This window comes from Calidris pugnax, unplaced genomic scaffold (assembly GCF_001431845.1).
Source record: "Calidris pugnax isolate Ruff unplaced genomic scaffold, ASM143184v1 scaffold25, whole genome shotgun sequence".
NCBI lineage: Eukaryota > Metazoa > Chordata > Aves > Charadriiformes > Scolopacidae > Calidris > Calidris pugnax.
The window spans coordinates 7,660,876-7,683,212 of NW_015090805.1; the positions used below are offsets into that span (position 1 = coordinate 7,660,876).

At 36.8% G+C, this 22,337-nt stretch overlaps 1 protein-coding gene across 5 annotated transcripts in view; it reads right to left on the reverse strand.

The window, feature by feature from the left end:
* ITSN1 (intersectin 1) overlaps nucleotides 1-22,337 on the reverse strand; it is a 143,802-nt gene that overhangs the window by 38,679 nt on the left and 82,786 nt on the right. For 4 of the 5 annotated variants that reach the window (XM_014938096.1, XM_014938098.1, XM_014938095.1 and 1 more), the window contains 6 exons: nucleotides 16,620-16,864; nucleotides 14,791-14,950; nucleotides 13,748-13,953; nucleotides 12,960-13,042; nucleotides 10,629-10,795; nucleotides 3,804-3,849 (listed from right to left, as the gene is read on the reverse strand). In XM_014938096.1, coding sequence (XP_014793582.1) covers nucleotides 3,804-3,849; nucleotides 10,629-10,795; nucleotides 12,960-13,042; nucleotides 13,748-13,953; nucleotides 14,791-14,950; nucleotides 16,620-16,864 — 907 coding nt within the window. The remainder of the gene's footprint in view (nucleotides 1-3,803; nucleotides 3,850-10,628; nucleotides 10,796-12,959; nucleotides 13,043-13,747; nucleotides 13,954-14,790; nucleotides 14,951-16,619; nucleotides 16,865-22,337) is intronic. The other variant, XM_014938097.1, reaches the window with a different exon arrangement.

Consider the following 22,337-nt stretch of genomic DNA (forward strand, 5'->3'; position numbering starts at 1 on the left):
TTTAGCACGTCATCAAACCATGTTTAGAGTGATGGAGAACATGTTTAATACTATGATTATTGGGAATCTTTCAAAAGCAAAAGATGGTAGATTGGGGTAGGTGGAATCTGTAGGGAATCTTTTTTTTTCAGCCTTCATTTAGTTGTAAAGGGTCTCAGACATCCAAAGCAGCACAAAAGTGTTGAAAACTCCACTTTAGGATCCCAGTACACAGTCATTCATCCCTTAAGTATTCTCCTTAACAGAACAATGTTGTGGGGGAAGGGGGAGCAATGGTGAAATTGGTGGGGTTTTTTTTCTTTTTATGAAAAACCTTTCCTGGAATAGTAAATTCTGACCCTGTGTTTAAGACAAATGAGGTTTTTATTTGGCAAGGCATCAAATAAAATTGGGGACCATCAAACAGCCAATGCATGCACTGAATTTATCTGGTTAGGGTTGTGGTCTAAGAGTGTCCCTAGAACAAGCAGAGCCAGTAGAACAAAATCACAGGAATGTGTCTCGGCTGCTTCAGTGCAAAGACAGCCACCTTAATTTAAAACCTCAGCAAATACTGGATCACAGATAAATACAGTGCTTGAGATTTTAGCTTTCCTTTGAAAGTGCTGATAAAAAAAATATATCTGTATCAGTTGTCTTCACTTATGATTACTGTTTGTATATATTTTAAATCTAGTCTATCCTGAAAAACTGGCACTGGAAGACGAAGTAGAAAAAGATCACACCTGGCATCAGTTTGTCCCTCTATAAAACAGCAGAAAGCAATGTGATAGTGAGTGTGAGGTGGACTAGCAGTCAACGCAGCAGCAAGAGCAAAAGGGACTGAGGCTGAAGGGGAGCAAATACACAGATGGGGTCTCCAGCCTTCTCATGGGCAGCTGTACTAAGAAAGTAACACAGTGCTGGGCACCGTCCCACTTGGCCCTCTCTGTCAACAAGAGCCAAATTTCCTGTGGCCAAGAGAAACAGCAAAGGCGCTCAGTAACAACACATCACCCACAGGCTGGGAAAGGCGGGGGGAGTCTGCTGGTAAGGCAGAGAAAGGGAGCAATCATTGAAAAGGCAGTTGTAGGCAGAGGAAACCACAAAGCCAACTCCCTTGAAACAGAGAGAGGTTTTGTTGCAGGGAAGAAACAACAAAGTGATTTGAAGACCGCCAGGAAAATGATCAGATGGTTTTCTTAAAATTTAGAAGAAAAGGATGAGTAGGAAAATAAAAAATGGCCAGAGAAGCATTCAAGATGTAAATGAACAACATAAGGAGGATGAAGAATCAACACGACGACAAGCGATCTGAGGTCACTGCAAATGACGACACGAACAGAAATAACTACAGCAGAACCTCCTTCAGGATAACACAAACAGGGAAAGGCAGACACACAGAGATGGAACCAAACAGGTGATGAGAAAGCCAGAAGCTGAGAGAAAGATGCTTTAAACCTGGATCTGAAACTTAGCACACGACGTATGAAAGCAGAAGGCAGTAAAAAGAATTTCTAAGTAAAATATAGTAGGTGATGATAGGAGAGCAGAAAGGTTTACATAGAGAAAAGCCAGCAGCAGCACAGTCTGTCCTGTACAAAGGCAAAGCAAGCAAAGCTACTTGGCAGGAAACATGGCTATGCTGCTAGAAAATCTGCAAGCTCCCTGCATTTGTAGGTTTTTCCACAGAATCCCATTAATTCCTCCACCCTAGTGCCATTCAAGAGGCAAAATGAACACAACCAAACAAATTAACTGTGGGTGTTTGTCAAAATAAGTTTATTTTTTTTTAATCAAGCAAAAATCTCTCTCACTGCCATGGTAATTATAATATTCAGTATATCATACCAAGAGAGCAAAAACCTTACACTTTGCATCTCTTTTAGAACAAGAAACTTCTCGGTTTTATCTATCAAAAGATGATATACAAGGTTCCAGGTATCAGATATCCTCTTTCACCAACCTGCAGCATAAAGAATTTTTACTGTGGACTGTGTTAAATAAATTATGATATGAATTACAGGTTTAACATTCAGCTCTTGCATATCACAAAGAAGCAGAAAGTTAGAGAAAATAACTCAGCCAAGAAGTTAAAAAAACTGAAATAGCTTTCCTTCCAGGAAGGACTTTTTAATTTTGATTTATTTAAGTATTGAATTACTGAGAAGAGATCCAATTCATTTACAGACGAGGCCAAAAAATGTGGCCTCTACTAAACCAGGTACATTTAGAAATATAAACAAATGCCTTCTCACAGATATAATTGTCCTCATATGGCTGCTTAAATTCGCAGAGAGCAGTTTCTTGTCCCTTGCCCTTCAACACACAGTTACCAACTCCCACCCACTCGTCCTGCTGCTTCTGGAATAAACAGGAATATTCCACCTCATTCATTAACATTTCACTTATATTGGCTGAGCACTTAGAGCTCATTTATAGCAAAAACATCCACGAACCTCCTGGCTGAAAAATAGGCAGGATTGTTCACAAACTGTTCTTAAATGCCAAAAGATTCTGAACACAGCTTGTGTGAACATCCCCCCAGTCTCTACTTCATTGAAAGTTCAAATCTAGACCAGTGATTATAAGGCTGGTACTCCAGGGTGAAGTCTTCCCATCCACCATTCTCCCACGCATGGAAAAAGCAGCCAGACCTATCAGCACCTTCTCACTACTCCCACCAGGTATTACTTCTAGAGGTTTTCCAGATCCCTATTCTTGTCTGCCTCTCTCAAGTTTTCTATCTATTAACACTAACTATTAAATTAACCATGTAAATTAAAGTTAGAAAGGGCCGGAATTGTTTACTTCCATAGATGGATCAGTAAGATTTGGCAAGAGCAGCCCATTGCTCATATATCAAGGTAAAATAAGCCAAATGAAGTGAGGGCTGCTGCAATCTACTCTCCCCTCCTCCACTTACACAGTGAACCAGTTCAAAGAGACAAAGCAAAACCTCCTGCTTACAAAACAAAATATGCATATGCATGTCTGTGTGTATGGAAATAAGGGAAGATCACATCCTTGAACCACTTCACTGTGCAACTGAACAAGCCTCAGAGAAAGGGACAGAATAGAAGCATGGACTACCCCCTATTTAATTTGGTTCAGCTCAGTGCAAAGTCATCTCTTTGGTACAAAACCAAATACATACACTAAGGGGAAAAAGAGGTGTTTATAAATGTGAAAGTTTATAAATGCCTGCCAGGAGCAGAGAACGCACTTTTCTATTAGTCTTTGGAAATACAATGGCTGTTTGGAAGGACAGCCCCCACCATCCTCAGAGCCAGGGGACCTCCTTCCAGCCAAAAAGTAATCTGTAACATGAACCTCTGCAATATGACCAGGCTTGACAGGCAATAAGCTACATAGCCTGGATACAAGGTATAGGCTCTTGAAAATAAGAAGCAGGCACAACAGCTCACAGAGTCCATGTATACAATAGTGCGTAACATGCTGGGCAAAATGCTGTAAAACCACAAAGTAAGAATGTGTACTTCCATTTTCAGGGGCACTGGCAAACTTGGGCTTTTTACAGGCTTCCAACTGTTCTGTTCATCAATCTATCATGAAGTTTACATTCATTTTGAGCAAGCAGATTTTTATTCTCTAGCTACATGCAATTTAGTGATTGATACATGCTAGATAGGATGATTGACAGATTATGCATTATTTTATTATAGACAACAGTTTTCATCAGTGCAAATTACTACAAAATGACCAAGAGCAAACATAATTTATTTTCATAGAAAAGATTTTGTTGCCATTGAACTTAAGTGCTTAAGAAGTGATATAAGGTGCTGTCACAATATATGACTCACCAGGTTTCTTCCCTAAGCTTCCCGTTTTTCCAGCTGCTCCAGGAGCCTTGAAATAGAAAGTAAGATTTAAGTTAAGCACTCGTATTTATTTCTCCAATATGTGAAAATGATTTACTATGCTTCACTTTAACCTACTACAGAAGGGTGAAAGTAAAAAAAAAACAACAAAACTCTCACAGGAAGATTCAATTCTTACAGAAACCCTAAATATTTTATATGGCAATTAATATACAGGAATAAGTAGCAAACAATTTATGCAAGTGGATGACTGACTATATAAATGTGTAGACTTTTCTTCTTCTGTACTTTTCTTCTTTTCATGAACTGCAAATACCAATGTAATTCCAAATTACATAGCATTTGAATTGTAAATCTGCCGATCTACAGAATGTGAGTTGTCAAGTTGAGTTAACACAATAGTAGTTTTCAACTCTACAAATAGTTGGATTGCAAGTGTGCCTAAAAAACCTAATTGGACATAATTATTTCAATACTGTCTATATTGTGGTTCTAAAGTTTCTCATATGGCACATTAGCATAGCCAGTGTAGTCGCTGCATCTTTAAGATGAGTCATCTGAACTTTGTATGTAGTGTGTGTTGCAGTAGTAAAAGACCCACCACCATTTTTGTGCCCAAGTGAGAGCACAGGACACTGAATAGCAGAGTGTTATATATCTGTAGCTATTTCCTCCAAACCTAGATGGGATGGGATGAGATGAGGAACAATCATCATCATCATCATCCAGGTCAAGAGACTTGTAAGAAAAGCCTTCGAACAGCCACAAGAAATACAGCAAGCAGTGAAATTAATTCAATTCAGTTATGTATAGGAAAACAGCAATACTGAAAGATGAAATTTAACATTAAAAGGTTTAATAACTTACAAACTCAAAGTTCTCTTCCTGGGAAAAAAAAATAATATTTTTTCCCCTTGAGACCACTGCCTATTTGGGAAGAGTTATCTTTATTTATTTATTTAAATACACTCACAGGCCTTCTGATATACATGCAATTAGAGTATTCAAAACAGTGTGTGGTCTTAAATCTGCCCCTCGCACACCTCTCTTCCTCAGTCATCTTCCTACCCTTCTAGTCACCATTCCTGTCTAGGACAGCTTCCCCCATGCCTCCTGAATAACTACTTCAGTTTATTCCCAGTACATTGGCAGTCTTCTCTCCTGCAATAAAGAGGTTTGGTGGGAGTAACAGCAACATACCTAATCTAAACTGTACTTTGGTCAGAAGCGTTGAATAATCATAAATATCCTCTTGCCTTCAAGCAAGGCTCACAACACTTCCTCTCAAGTCTCCTCAACTTCTTCTTTAGGATACTCTTTATAAATTTGGAGCCTACATCAAATGAATCCTAATTCCTCTATGGAAAAGAACAGCTTCATCCTCAATATTAACTTGACCCTTTGAAAACTTGGGGATTCTGGCAGAAACTAATATAAGGAGCAACTAAAAAACTAGTTAAATGACTGAGAAAACAGGGCCATTTTAAAAATGTGTATTGGTTTTGAAAGTCTCTATAAAATAGATGATTAGACAGATCTTCAATCTCTCTTGAAGATTTGTAGCTGCTCTAAGACATCTACACATAGAACATCTTTCAGAAAAGATACTAAAGAAACCTGATCTGTCAGACTGAACTATACCACCTCACAACGCTGTATTAGTCAAGCCAAACTTATCTAATAACAGCAGAAAACCCAGCAGAGTTGGCACTGCCTACATCACAAGCTATAACTGGTAGTGGAAGGTAAGAGGAGGGTGGGAAGAACTTTTTAATTTTTTTTTTAATTTGGCACCAAAGCACCTTACATATATCTAGTATACCATGCTTCTCCTTGGCATTTTGCAAATAAACTTTGGGAAGGATTATGGAAAGTGAATGCTTTAAGTTAAATGATACTTGGATACCGCTGTCTCAGTGCTACTTTCTTTTAATTCTAAAAGACTGATTATAGTTACTTTCTATAAGGGCAGAAAATCTTCCTTTCTTCCCTATGATCCTGTCTTCAGTTCTCCACCTTTCTGTATGACCACTGTGACCTATATTAACAAAATAGTGAAATAGGAGTGCATCACACAGAAATCAGATATAAAGACTAAGTTTAGGTCTGGAGAAAGGAGAAGATGGTATAGACGAAGTGACTACAAGTCCATTGACAGTCCCAAATAGGGAAGATTAAAAAGCGTGGAACCAAAGGTAATAACTGGCACTGATATAGTAATACCACAAATTATTTCTGCTTTGGAAAGCGTTTCTGGCAGAAAAACACCCTCCTCAATAAAGAACAAGTGTTTGGACCTTCAGAGAACACACTCCTTCAAAACATCACTTAGCCAACATCCACGTTGCCAGATTAGGAGCATATGGACAGATAAAACAGGCTGTGACACTGTATCTTTACAGTTAACTGGTAAACATATAAAGATTATTTTAAGAGACAAGCTTTAAAATCACCTTGACCACACTGAGTCTGAATTCTGTTTCAGGATTATCTGAATCTTTGGTAAAAAAGCAGAAGAAACACATAGAGAAGTCCTGCAGTACTTCAATAAATAACTAAATGAACAAATAATACATTTAAGATGGACCCAATTTCTGGCCCACTCAGAAGATGTAGAAATATTTTCTATTCTTTCTGTTGGGAGAAACACGGTGGAGAGGACACACCCCATTCCATTTTCCTTTCACACACCTGAGACACAAACTGTATTTTGTGACAAGTAATAAAATCTCTTGAAACAGCAGAGCAGAACTTGCTTTGTTAATTTAGTAAGACACAGCAGCAGACTTGCCAATTGTGTTGTACAGTAAGACCCTTAGAATTGAGATTAGATACATTCAGACTGTTATTGTTTTCAGAACATTTATGCAAAGTTTCACAACTATATTTTTCTGTTTCCAAGTCCATACCTTAATGAGCACCATACCTTAATGCAGAGGTAGTTATCACCGGGCTCAAGAAAGGCAGGGTAGAATAAAAACCTGTTACAGATCTGTATCCATCTCCCTCAACCTAATGAAAACTCTGACAATGGACCATGAACCACTATCACTGTTTATTTGAAGAACAAAGACTTTCACTCTGTTAATAGGTTGAAACTTCAAGGAAAGGGAAATAGTTTAATTTAGCAACTTGAGTTGAATGTATAGCTTGGGACTAGCTACAGAAGAACAGATTCAAAAAAATTTCTTCTCATGTATAAACCATTGATATTTTAGGCTTACAACCATTTTACAAACTCCCTGGTTGCTGTTGAAAGATCAGCACTGCCTTACTTTTTCTTTGTGCCTAAGTCAATAGTGCAGAACACACTAAATTAATTTACTCTTTTAGTAACATTTTCCACAATCAGCCAGCTGTCCAAGCACAGCGGCACATCTGAAAGTTAACAGACAGGCACTATTGTGAAATCCTTTGTAAAAACTGGCTCTGTGAACAAGCTGAATAGCAAAACACTGTACGTGTAATGGCAATTATCCACTTGGAACAAGAAATATGTCCTGCAGGGCATATGAATCACTTTATGAAAATAAGCATCCCGGATATCAAGATCTCCATGAGCTCTGTGTTTTTTCCTCCCTCTCTCATCAAGATTTTATCCGAAGATGTGATTTTCACCAGCAAAAAGGGTTGTTGGAGCACTTTTTGATGAACTGCACTTTGCTGTTTCAGCCTCAGACACCACATTGACCTCTCTAATAAAAATCGTTCTCAGTATTAAATGCCTATTTCTGAGTTCTCTCTGAAGAAGATTTGCCAATATGTGTGCCTGTCTCCCACCAGACAGGACAACCATTTAATCCCTAAAGGCAGACAAAAGGCAGCTCTGCACATCTGAATATAAATTCCCAAGTTTTGAGATTAAACTCTATTGAGACTATCTTAAGGGAAAACAGTTCCTTCACAGAAGTTCAAAGGTAACTTAACATTAAATAACAAGAATGTAGCTGAGGTTAAGTATATAATTAGCAACTATTACTATCTACCTATGAAACAGGCTTCAGAGGGTTTTAGAAAGCTGACAGTGCAAGTTCCCACTCATCAACTACAATACAAACTAAGAGGTAATATAAAGAGACTTAGGGCAAAGTTTTGTGATCACAAGATATTCCACAGGTTATCTGTACACTTATTCCAATACCTCCATGGGGCAAGACACCAATTTTTTGATGTATATGAAGAATTACTGGCAGGTCTGAACTACAATCCATATCCTGGATTGCAAAAAGGAACACTTTTCTTAACCATGTAAATTCCCTGATGCAAACCCACAAACACCTCTGGGGCCACAACTGAAGGATGTCGCAACTCTCAAAGGAGAATCAAGCTGCTAGCCTTGGGGACAGAGAGATCAGCATTTCTTGTCCAGACTCTCACTGAGCTCTGTTGTCAGGGTAAACCTATACCCTATCACAACACACCACTTTACAAAATTTACTCTAATTTCAAGAAGACAATCTAGCCTGCTGTGATGGGCTCCATAGTGCTACAGCTGCAATGCTTCCACTAACTGAACCACTAAGTACTCCTCTTCCAGGGGGACCTGGAAGTCCTCTTCCTGGGACCTGATCTAACTATCTGCTGCTCCATAGTCACTAGATGTGACAGAACTGAAAGGTAGGAAGGAGTCCAGGCATATCCAAAAACATATACTAAAAGTAAAGTATGGTGTTTCCCTTCTGTAATGAAGGGAATTTAACACAAAACCAGCTAAGAATGCAGTTCAAAACCAGCTGAAGCTAATCTAAGCTGATGCTGAGGCAATCTTACCTCCTTCACTACTCTCCCCCCATATTAATTCTGGTACTGACATTGTTTTAAGTCTTGCTGAGTTGATTCAGAGTACCATATTAGAAGTATATATTACTTCTGCTAGACTAGTTTTCTGCTCTGCTTACTGTCCTGAACTGGCTTATTAACAGGTCAGATGAAAGACAGTGGCAGCAAAAATGTTGGACTGCACCTGTGCTCACATAAAATGGGTTACAAATGATCATTTTGCATCAGAAAGTGTGGACATCAGAACTGGGGAAGTGATTGTCCCCCTGTACTCAGCACTGGTGAGGCCGTACCTCGTACACTGTGTCCACTTTTGGGCCCATCGCTACAGGAAGGACATTGAGGGGCTGAAGCACATCCAAGGAAGAGCAATGAAGCTGGTGAAGGTTCTAAAGAACAAGTCTTATTTATGAGAAGCCACTGAGGGAACTGGGGTTATTTAGTCTGAAGAAAAGGAGGCTTAGGGGAAACATTATTACTTTCTAGAACTACATGAGAAGAGGGTGCAGCAAGGTGGGGGTCAGTCTCTTCCCAGGTAACTAGTGGTAGGACAAGAGGAAACAGCCTCAAGTTGCGTCAGGGCAGGTTTAGGGTGGATATTAGGAAACAATTCCTCACTGAAAGGGTTATCAAGCATTGGAACAGGCTGCCCAGGGAAGCGGTCAAGTCACTATCCCTGGTGGTATTCAAAAGACATGTAGAGGTAGTGCTTAGGGACAAGGTTTAGTGGTGGAGTTGGCAGCATTAGGTTTGCAGCTGGACTCGATCTAAAACATCTTTTCCAACCTAAAGAATTCTTTGATTTTATTCTATGAAACTAGTGTCTTAATGTGCACAGAAAAGCGTACCTCACAATGCAAGGGAACAACTAATCAAAACTGGGACAGGACTTCTCCAGTATAAGACTGATTAGTTCTCATATTAGTAGTGCTAGAGATTGAAGAAAACTGTTACATGATGCAAAATATAGATAAGAAAAGTTTCTAAAATGTTTCTGAAAGCAATATCACAAAACTACTTCTCCCAAGGACTGCAATATCATTAACTACAAATTTCTTTTAATCCTTTCTCAAAGAATGGTATTGAAATTTCTCTACTATCTAGACATTTATTATATAAAGGCTTTCTACAGCTACATACTTCACTGCAGATTTTATTCTTTGACTTTTCCCCAAACAGAAATAATTTGAAGGATCAACTTTGCTCAAGCTCTATATTGCAGACATGGTCTTTCATTGAGTTGTGTTACATACACATAGAATTTAAGACTTGTGGGAAAAGCCTTACCACCTAGATTTCTAAAAATCCAATAGTATTTACGTATTTATTTAAAACCCCTATTATTCTTAGAGACATAAACAAGGAACTCCTTATCAAGAGATTGGTTTTGTATTCAACTATGATTCTAAGCTAATTCCTACTAGTACATGAATTATCCTCTCAAACAGATGAGGAATATAAATGAAAAAATATCTTTCTTTAGAATATCTAAAGAATGAAAAAAAACCCCAAAACGTGTTCTATGGCATTTTTCCAGGATACAAACCAAATGAAACAGAACCTCTATTATTCAGTCAATAACTTTCAAATTAAAATAGTAGTTAGCAAAATTTGTTCCCCTTGATTGTAAGAAAATGACACCAGGGAAAAAAAAGATAATAGACTGAAATATTAGTCTCTCTATTTTTTTTAAACCATAATGGCAGTAATATAGAACTCAGTCATTAAAAGCTTACTTGGGGAACAAAGTAGTCATAGCTACTCTGATTTGTCTCTACAAAACTGCCAAGTAAACTATTAACATATGCAAGAATCATTTTAGTATATGATCCACAAAGTTATTTACAATGTTATGTTGTAAAATGCAACTATTATTGTTTTCCCTTTCCAATCTCTCATTCAGTAAAACTGCAAAATATTTTTTGTTCCCTTATGATCCACTGCCTTGGAACTACCACTACAACACCAAACAAAACATACACACACCCCCCCCCAGCTCAATATTATAACATTTCAATATGTCTCTACCTCAGAATCTTTGAGTCTCACATAATTAGATGGGAAAACTCCTGATTTATCACCCAGTGTTCCTGTCCACCAGTCGCCATCTTTCTTTGTCACAAGAATCATATCACCTTGTTGAAAAGTTAGGTCTCCTTGTTCAGAACTCTCGTATGTATACATAGCAATATACTCTGCAAGAGGGAAATAAATACAGAACATGGGAAAACACTTGATAAACTGCTCAATAATCATATGCAAAATCTAACTAATATAACGTAGTCTATCCACAGGCTACACAGAAGACAAATTTATTAATTACCATTCATAGAAACCTCAATATTTAATGCATAAAATGATATCTATCAGAACTAAATGTAATCTGTCAAAAGGCTGCTTCTGGGGAATTTTTTTTTTTTAATAATTTGCTAGTATAATTAAAATGCACCTAAATGATTAATTCATATCAGAAACTACTCTGAAAACATTTCCCAATGGTTTCCGGTTTGTGCTGAGGGTTCAAATTCTCAGTCTTCGGGATGGAAAGTCTCAGCATCCAAATATCTGTAGATCCAGTCTTCATCTTACATATGCTGTTTGGCTCTTGTATACAATGAATTCTTTCATTACTTGAAGCTTTGCATGAAGGGTGCACATCTCATTGCATCTTACGCAACAGATGGCTGGGAAATGTTAAGACAAAGCCTGAATGTGTTCTGTTTTGTTAAAACACTTAGTATTCAAGTGCAAAACCACTAAAGACGACTGATGTTGAGAAATGCAATGTATAATTCAATCACAGAACTACATGAAAATTTTTTACACAACTGATTACAAAGAAGAATTTCAGAAAATTGAGTAACATTTTCTATACAACTCGATACATTCTAATTTAACTGAGCATTATCACAATTCATATGGGCACAAAGCAATTTCTGAAGATTATATCCTCTGCTTCTGGGACCAGCTCTGGACCTAAGAGCCATTCATAATATTTAGGAAGACTTTCATGCATATGTAACAAAAATGTTCAAGTATTCCACTGCAGCTGGCAATTGTTCTGTTTGCTTGAACGCTGTATCTCACCAAAACGCTTAGCTCTAGGAAGTTCAGCCTGAATTCAAACCACAATCACTATCCGTAATGAAAGCTAAGACATGGTTTGTCTAACAACTGCGGCTGAAGAACACACACACCCATTTGTATGCACGTACACACAAACACACGCATTAAATATCATAATGTATGCTATACGCATGGAATTTTTCTTAATTCCTTTAAATGTAATAGAAGACACTAAATCCATGCTTTATTATTTCCTAAAAATACAGCTTTAAAAAAAAAGTTTTATTAAAAAGTTGTGTTCTTTTTTAATACAAATATATAACCTGAGATATCCCATACTTCACAAAAATGACTTAGCATTTCTACAATAGCTTTTCATCAATCATATAGTGACCAAGACTAGTCGTATTTTGAAATAACTGATTAACTCACTTTCCTTGTTACATGGATCTTTACCATTCCCTCCTTTTAATTTCTGTGGTGCTCATGCCAGTGGCAAATTAAATACATTGGTAACCAAAGAGACTCACTTAAAATTGTATATAGAATCATAGCTAAAAAAACACAAGGTGGGCTGTAGATACTATACACAAATATTCATTTCTAACCTATATTTAGATTCATTGATTTACTCTTTAAATTAACCTAGCTGACTCTGCACTGAAGCGGATTACGAGCGCCCACACAGTCTGTTAACACAGCTTGTGTGGAGACATCGTCTGGAGTCCAGCTGAAGGGTGGTAACAGCCAGGAATGAAAGTCTTTTAAAACCCTTCAGAGGCCTGACAATTATCTGTCTGTGCCCCAGCCTCCATCTTTAAAACTAAGAGGAAGTCTGGGCCATAAGGATCACAACATTCCATTAACTGCCTGTAATTTCTTTAACTAAGAGCTTTAATGAAACATTGGAAATGAGCTTTGGGTGAAATAGAGACATTTATTTACAATTCTTGACATCAAGTACATGTACAGATGTGCTTATTTGGCCCTCTGCAAGAACCCATTCCAGATTGGGAATCGTTACCAAAATATTTATGCAAGAAACAGTACAAAGTACAGATGATATTTTAATGGCATGTGAAATTATTTCTTCTATATACGTAGCATATATAAATTCTTACTATAATAATTTTAAATCATTCTAGAGACAAATTGAAGTGCAACTGAATTTTAACAAGCCCGATCTTAAAATAATAAGATCTGATTCTAAGTTTGTTTCTGGTAATAAGCAGACTTATTCTATTTAATTACATAGTAAAATACTATTAATGCCATTCAGTTTGAAATGCTTACCTTCACCTGACGTAGTTGCTTTTGTTGCTGGTGATGCTACTCTTTTCAGACTAGCAGGACTTTCTGAGGAACCAGAATCCATGCTTTAGAAGAAAATAACGGTTATTTAAGAAATTAAAACTCTTCAGAAAAATTATTATTATAATTTAAAACTAAAAAAATGCATATGCACCCATAGTCAATTCCCTACAGTTTCACAGAAGAGACAGTAAATGCGCAAATTAAAGCTTTTAAGTATAATGGTTATGGTCATGGTTACATTGAGGAAACTGTCTTAAATACACACATTTCTGCACCTCTTCCTCTCCCTCAGAAAAAAAAATAACAATCTAAAACCATTCTCATTTGTATTACTAATGTTAATGTTGCCTTCATATCACACAGAACCAGATTTTGATTGCTTCCGCCTCTAAAAGTACTAAGTGATTACATTTTGAGGTACACCTTTTTATTTTGGGGAAAGATAAGCTATGATTACATAGCTGTAATTCATAAATTCCAATACACTCATTTGCAAATCCCATGAAATTAAGACCATTCATTAAGCTTCAGGTCTTTTGTTGGTGATGCATGACCAAGGAAAACTAAGGTTGGTTTTCTTATTCCTCACATGAATTTCCAGGGTTGGAAGTCAAAACTCCTCAGAAGAGAGTCACTTTTAAAAACAAAAAATAAAAAAATATTTTTACAGAGTAGACTCTAAACTTCAATATTCAACTGCGCAACTCTTCATGTTTATTCAACTGTTACAGTACAGAAATAAAGTATGGCAAAAGCAAATAAAATACCTCGTTGACTTCCTAATGGGGCCTGAAATAAGCTTCACATACGATTTAGGAAACCACCCCTTTTGTCCTTGAACCTCTCCAAACCACCACATATCTTGCTGCTCCAAAACTGTGATGATATCATTTTTATTGAAATTAAGGTGGTTGTCTTTTTTCGCTCTCCAAGGATACAAAGCCTGTGCTTGAAGTCCCTCCACTTTTTCACCCTAATGCAATATAAAAAGAAAAAAAAAAAAAAAAGAGATGTCAGTCATGCACCACCTTTCATAAAGAAAGCCACTTAAAGAATTATATTCTTATGCTACTTATATAGCAACAAAATACACAGACTCTCCATCAACCGTATAAAGCAAAGTCAATTAAACTTACAAAGTAATACCAGAAATGTTTACAGTCCTCCTACATTTCTATCTGTTAACACATGATCAATACAAAGCAAGATTATCCAAAGTTTTGCTTAACAAGTTAAATGAAGTTTACAATTAAGATATACATCTAATAAATTCTCATGAAGCTATTTTGGCAGGACTTAAAATAAACTTTATAGAAAATGATCTTTACCATGAATTATTCACTGTGCATTCCAAGTTTTGTCTTTCCTCTAAGATACTAAGATATTTAGCATTTTTCAGAAGACATGAGCTTACAAGAACAGTATGTTGTTCAGTTGAGGAAAAGGAAATGCCTTAACAGATGGACAGCATTCATCTGATGGGAAGCTTTGCCATTGCTATTCCACTTAACTATGTAATCCAATTTGGAGTGAAGGTTATTGTCATGTAATTCAGGAAAGCCCCAAGGAAGTGATCCAAAATTGACATCCTCCAAAACATTAAGACTGGACCACAAAAGTCTAAAAAAGCCAGTAAAGAATAGCAGAACAGAAGCTGCTTCATGTGAAATTCTGCCACGGATTTTGCAAATGGATATGTACTGCCTGTTCATCACTACAAATTGAAATATCTTACCTATCTCAGGGGACTGTTTTAATGCATAGTCAGTGTTCAGTGTTCATACTTTGCTTTACAAAGGTTTCTGCTCACCTGACCCAAGACAGGAGAGGGAGATGATCCTGTAACAGTGGCAGGAGTGAAGGCTGATCGCTGCCGCAGCTGCCCTGCACTGGGAACAGTCAAAGACGGTTGAGCTGCCCAGGCATCCCAGTTATCAGTTTCCGGTTTCTCACTAGTGTTTGTTGGCCATCTGGTGGGGAAAAAAAAAAAAAAAAAAGGAAAGAAAAAAAAAGAGAATGATGTCATTCCTACCATTTTCATCTGAATAAAAACACTCATGCAGGAAGATTGTGCAGAAAATAAAAAAACAGTCTACATTGTAGGTTAATTTCTTTTAATTGAATATTTCATAAGCATAGTAACTCTCAGGTGGAAGTAGTGCAATCAAACACAGGCTAACAATTAATTTATCTTAAAAAGACAATCACTAAATATAGTTGCTCGTCCTTGCTATTTAATGCTTGCTGTTGTTGTACTTTAGATTCATTTCTTAGCTGTGCCCCAGTATAAGAGAAGTTCAAGTAGTGCACTCTGCACTATGTACAATGTAAAGAGGTAACTTAAAAGAGAAAAAACATCATCATCATCATCCTCTTCAAAACAGGTTTGAAATCTTTATACCTGCGTGTCACTGACCTCTCACATCTCTTTCCCTTATACATAATTTTGCTGCTTCTCATTCAAATCCTTACCTTTTTTCATTTGCTTAAATAATTTCCTACTGACTTCTTTCAACTCTTTAGTTTTACACACCCTCTTATCCTTTTTATGTTATCTCTTGTCCTTTAAAATGCTTACTAAGTCTCATAATCCACATCTCTGCCTCCAAATAACCACATAAATGAACAAAATCCCCTGAACTCTCAGTGTGTAAACAAAGCACCTAAGTTTCCTTTGCCTGTTGCTTGTGCTATTAGTTGGAGTAACCAATTGTTGTCCACCTAGCACCTAGACTATAATAGTGTCCAAAGGCCACAACCATTCCTAACCACTACATCATCTCAAGGACAGAATTATAAGTATAAATGGTCTGTATTATTAGTACAAATACAAAATTATATCTGTATTTATATTAATAATACTTTGTATTGAAACTGAATATTAATTTTTATGAAAAGCATGAAAGCACGCATTATCCACCTAGGGCAGAACAGCTTTGTCAAAAGTAGGATTTGTTCAAAAACAATAAAATCCAGTACATGCCAGGCATCTCCAAGAAGCTCAAGATTTAGTCTTACCTCCCCACTCAGAAAAATGACTGTTTGTAGTAAAACAGAAAAAGTTTAAATAACTGGAAAAGCTACTGTGACCTATTTGATGTATATTTTGAAACCAATTATATTATGCATTGTAATATTGCACAACAATATTTAGATTTTAATTTATAAATATGTATTACATGATCACAAGGTAAGACAATTACTTACCCAACCCCATTTACATAGGGTTGATAATACTGCAGAGAGGATTAAGTTGCGTTAACAAGACATCTAGGGAAGGCCACATGTTCCACACACACCAGTCTTATTAATGTTCAGTGACAATTCGTGTCAAATAATTTAAGAGAAGGAAGGTGAACACCTTGGGATTTCCACGTCACCATCCTCACTCAGGAATGTCTCCTGTTTGTGATGTGTCCTTCTGCATTGCTCAGGCATGATGGGACTTTAACCATGATGGGAGCATAGTTAAAGTTCCACAAGGTTGAGATTTTAACTATTTACTACGGAAAAAATATTTTCCTTCAAACAAGCTATTTTTATTTTGCAATCTTGATGCTCTGTGTTAACTGACACCACAGTCAAATTGATTAAAAGGACTCCACCACATTTAAGGTGATAATCACTACCCAAACATACGTTGAACTGAAGTCTGCCCAGTTGTTGGCAGTTGTAGTACACTCTGTAGAAGCAGGAGCTCCTAGCGACGTAGTGGTTTCATGCACAGAAACTTTAGGTGCAGCAGCTGCCTCAACTGCTGGCTTTACAGAAGCTGGAACTTCATTTTCAGGTATTTTCTCTGCATAGTTTGCAGGGAACCATCCAGTTTTCCCCTTCAATTCTCCACCAAGCCACCCAGGTTCTCCAGTCTGGCTTTCATCCACCTGTAGAAGCATTAAGTTAGAAAGTTAAGAAACATCACACACAAATGGAATTTTTACTTGAAACAAACCATCTCATTCACAGTAATTAACTTTCTCTAGTTACAGATCCATGACACCTTCATTACAAATACAAGTTACAGCTATGTAGAATTTTGTTGTTGTTATTTAATTTACCTTTGGAGGATTACGTTGACAGCTATTCCTTCTATAGTGTATTAATATATAAGGGAACATTTGCAACACAATACTGCTTTGCAATTCTTTGCATTTTTTTTCCTTTTTTCTTTCACTCAAGCCAAAATCAAAAGGATTTCTTGGTGATGAGGTAAAGAAGTTTTATTTCAGTCCTGTTGCATGGGTTTTAAAACAGTTGCTTAGAAGTCTCTCATAGTACAGCAGACCTGTCAGGAGTTCTAGATAAACCCCTTAAATACTGATATTTCTGGCTTAACTAACAGAAGATGCAGTTTTTAAACAAGTTTTCCAAAATTTTCTCTTGCAGAAAATACAATAAAGAACCACAGTATATTAAAAACAACACCCATTGAACAATTCAAAACAAATCCACAGATTTGCTAACATATTTATATAAAACAGTTCCATGGTAAGTTTTCATATGTAAATTTGCAGACCTCTGTTCTGTCCCCTCACTCTGATACCTTTGTCAAGCCATAAAGTACTGGATGAAACATGGCTATTTTTGTAGCTGTATATCAATTCCTACTTATTATTATCATCGTGTTAAGCTGCAATTTAGCAAACTTCACATTTTCCCATTAACTTTTCTTACACATTTCACGCATTTGTTCTCCAAGCTCTACTGACAGACAACTTTCTTAGTCTGCTATTTCAACAAAAGTGATCCTTTTAAATTCCGTGAGCTGCAGCTATCCACATTCAGCAAGAAGCACAGAAGAAAAGTAATTCACTCTTGCTGCCCCTGGTGAATTGCTATGGTGGTAAATACCTCCAGGGCAATGTCAGTTGCAGAAACTTTCTAGAAGAAAAAAGCCATAATAGCATTCTATAATTTTGTAAATTTGGTGTTCTAGCTAACTAATCACGTCGATAGGTGAAAAAAATCCCAGTTTTCAAGAAAACCCTAACATATGAATAGAGTTTGTACCTTTGACATGTAAATAACACCTACTTTGTACAACAATCTACTGTGCATAGCTGCAGATTCCGCAGCAATGACCAAGTCAGCAGTAAAACCAGGCCAGTAATGAAGGCAGGTGGCCAACCCTACACAGCGGCTGTTTTTTGTCAAAAATTCCTTTCATCTGTTTAGGCCACTAGCAAATAGTATTTCAAAATACATAAGAGTTTCAAACAACAGTGTAACTCAAGACCTGACCATGGCAGAAAACAGTACGGCAGGCAGAGATGCTTAAATATGCACTTCTAAGTCATTCAACACTATTTCCTAAAAACCATAATCAATGTGAGGAGTTTGTTGATAGGAGAATGTTTCATGAGCTGAGGAATAAGAAATAGTATCCTTTTCAGTCAAAGAAGTTTTCAGGATATGACATTATATATATATATGTATATGTATATATGTGTATATATATAGCGGCCTTTCAATACCTGAAGGGTGCCTATAGAAGAGCTGGGGAAGGACTCTTTGCCAGGAGGTGTAATGATAGTACAAGGGGAAATGGTTTTAAATTGGAAGAAAAAAGATTCAGATTAGATCTCAGGAAGAAATTTTTTACTATGAGGGTGGTGAGACACTGGAACAGGTTGCCCAGAGAAGTTGTGGATGCCCCATCCCTGGAAGTGTTCAAGGCCAGGCTGGATGGGGCTTTGAGCAACCTGGTCTAGTGGGAGGTGTCCCTGCCCATGGCAGGGGGGTTGGAACTTGATGATCTTTGAGGTCCCTTCCAACCCTAACCATTCTATGATTCTATACAAAAATAGCATATAGTAGTATCTGGAGCTAGATGCTTCTACAGTTGGAAAAACAACTATGACTTCACTCCATCAATTTTAACAAATATATAACCCAATCCACTGCTTATTTGGAGGAAAAAAAAATAGTAGCAAAAAAAATATTATTTGAGGTGCAAACTAGTTGCTCTAGACTAAAGGTGGGACCATTCTTTTGCCTAAAATTGACTGAAACCAAAGCAGCAGAGCTTCTGTGTCTGATCGTTCCCGGACTACTCATTTGAGCTGCTGATAGATTGCTTTGCCTTAGGCCAGTTGATGACTCTTTGACTGCCTCCTATTGCAATTTGTATCCCACACCCCTCATTTGGTGCAAAACAATCCATTATTTCTGCTTTCTGTTGGGTCCATTTTCTGTCTCGGTCCCTATTAACTCAAAGCAAACCCAGAAATAAATGGACTACATGCTTGACCGGTTCAATGTGGTTTTACTGCAGTGCAGAGCAAAATTTCCACTGCAGCACTGAATAGGATTGTTAAAGCAGCAGTACGAGTGATGGAAGGTCACAGCAGAGGGTGAATCTTGTGAGAGAGAGGGAGAAATGGATTATCAACACCTGATGCCAAGTTCAATAATATAAACAGTAATGATACTCATATAGCTTCCACTCTCACTCAGCTGGTCAGGTAGTAACTACAATCACTAACTTACAAAAGAATCAGGGCTGAAAAGCCAAAAATCTGTTATAGTGAAGTTCTAAAAAGGACACCTTTGAAATTCATCACAGTCATACAAAAACTATTGTGATTTTTCAGAAAGAAATGTTTTGTACAAGCAGAGAAAAAAAACCAACCAACCTACCAATAGGTTTTAAAAGCAACCGATGTAATGCCTCTTTAGATGACAGTTTAAAGTTAAAATATTTCATAAAATACCCTACTAGGATAGTCAAAGTTGCGCTTATTCAGTACAACTAAGTTTTCTATGTATATTCAAGAAAAGGAACTTCGAAGGATAATTTTAACTTTATCCTTCATAAAAAAATCTGGTTTCTCAGTTATTAAAATAAAATATAATTTGCATCTGTTTTTATAGTATAGTACTGGAACTTTAAATACATTCCCTTGAACCTTTTAAAATTCATTTGTTCCAATTTCCTTATGGTTTTACACCCACCACCCCAAGTCCATACAACAAACTATCCCAGATTATTTTTTTCCAAAATACAACCAGACTTTAAATGTACACCTAAATCGTGACTTACAGTGTGTGTGGTTTTATTTATTCAACTGTACTGTAAAGCCACGACTTACAACTACGTATTTCCAGCAACTGAACAGGAGTGACAGGAGTAACAGCACCACAACTCTTATCAGCAAAAGCAGTAAGTCCAGTTAGTAGCTCTGTCAACAGAAGAGCTGGCTTTGCAGTGGCCTACTCCACTTTGACCTGGCTTGCGTATCACCAGCAGTGCATGCACACACAAAGAGAAGCCCTGTTTTATGGCAGATATTCATTCCACATACGAAGCCAAACCCTAATATTCTCATAAAAAAGTATTTAATCAAAGCTAAACAGAGTACCATAATCTGTTTTGTTCAACTCTCTATCCATTAGATGACCATTTTAATTCTATTCCATTTGTAGGCTTTTGATCTAGATATTTTGAGACTACTGGAATTCCTGTTATAACGCTGAATATAAGCTCTGCAGCCACAGGCCATATGCTGATTACGCCTACACAGGATCTAACACAACAAGGCTGTCTATGTGTCTAACACAAAGAACACTCATTCTAACTCTTGCAATCAATATTTAAAAACCTGATAACAAACTATCATGAAATTGTTTTAGACTTTCCATGGAAGCTTCTTTATGAACTTCCTGCTTAACTAATGTTCTCCTGCTATCAGAATCATTACAGTTGAGTAATTCAATAATTCACCTGTATTTCATTGAATTATGCTTACGTTTAAATAAACTGTATTCTATGAAATATTATCAGCAACAACAGAATCCATTCATTTACTTCAAGCTGGAGCCTAACAGCAGCAAATGCCAGCAGGACGTTTTGCAAGAGTGCTATCCAAAGGAAAAGAATTCCATGCATTCTATACATAAAATTAATTTCATACATATATACACATAATATAAACTTAACTTCCTGAACAGACAGAACCCTGAAAGAAGCATGACTTTCTTGGCTCAGAATATTTGTTCGCAGACAAAAGCTTGATTAAGTTGTAGTTACAATCAATCTAGTTTACAGTGAAAGAAATTTAAAATACACAGAAAGGTAAGAAGCAGAGAAAGCAGAAATCCAAATTTAAGAGAAAAAGCAGAAGTATTGAAATCTAAAAAATGGAATAATTAAAAAAAATACAGCCCACTCCCCACGCATTCTCTACATTATTACACAAGATACACCAGTGCTACAGATAACTAATGTGTACTGTAAATTCAGGCAGAAGAAAGCCCTTCTCAAAATTTGCAAATACTTTTCCTTTCAGAATAAACCCTCATCCTTCTCCCTCATTTCCACTGAGACAAGTCTCAAGACTCATGCACAGTGTAAAAGTGCATTACACGGTTGTAAAAACTATTTACAAGCTATACATCTATTAAAGCCACAAGTCATTCTGACATAATGAATTCTGCAGTCCTATTTACATCCAGGATTTAGGCCTGGTTCCCTTGTGCGCAGTCAATGCATTTGGGCTTCAGCTGGATTCTTTGCTCATGGCAGTTACAGTTTGGGTGGTATCTTCTGTACAGCTACATGATTACAGGACATGAATGCACAAGCCTGCACACATGAAGCCATTTATCTGTTAAAATGCTGAAGTACTTACTAAATTTGCCTATGTTTGAACACAGTTACTTTATGCAATACTTATTTTGTTGCACACAGCAAACTCCTAACTGTTTAACTTAACTACAGCTTAACTACAGAGTTGCAGTTATGTCATAAATTAGACACGCTTTAACATGTAAGCTTGTAAATTATTATTTTCCAAAAAGCGTAACCGACCCAAACCTTTTAGAACCACAGGACATGACAAACACTTAAGGACAGAGAAGAGTCTAGGAGTCCAAATGCCCATTATCAAAAGTAAGTTCTGGTCTATTGCACTTAAATTACTTTTGACAATGTGAACTAGCTAATTTTACCCTAGGTGAATTCAAAAAACAAGTAAACTACATGGTAACAAAACCTGTATTTATGAAAATGAATAAATTGCATAGACTTCCTAACAGCCGTATGGCACACTTACCCATTCCCTTTTAACCTCCATCAGGAAAGCAATGATTTAAAGCAAGGCAGAATTATAACACATTTCAAAAAAGTGTCTTTCTTATATTAACTTTTCTAATAGTAGCCCATTTAAGCAATTACTACAGAGCCGGAGATAAATCCCACAAGAATCAGTCATGAGGTTTAATTACTGTCAAAAGTAAACAAAGAAAACTGAGAGTAGTTACTCTACTCTACTTTTGTAGAGTAAATTAAAATAAAGTCCAAAAGTAACATATAGGAAGACTCAGATTACTTCAAAGCCTCTATTTAAATGTGTGAAG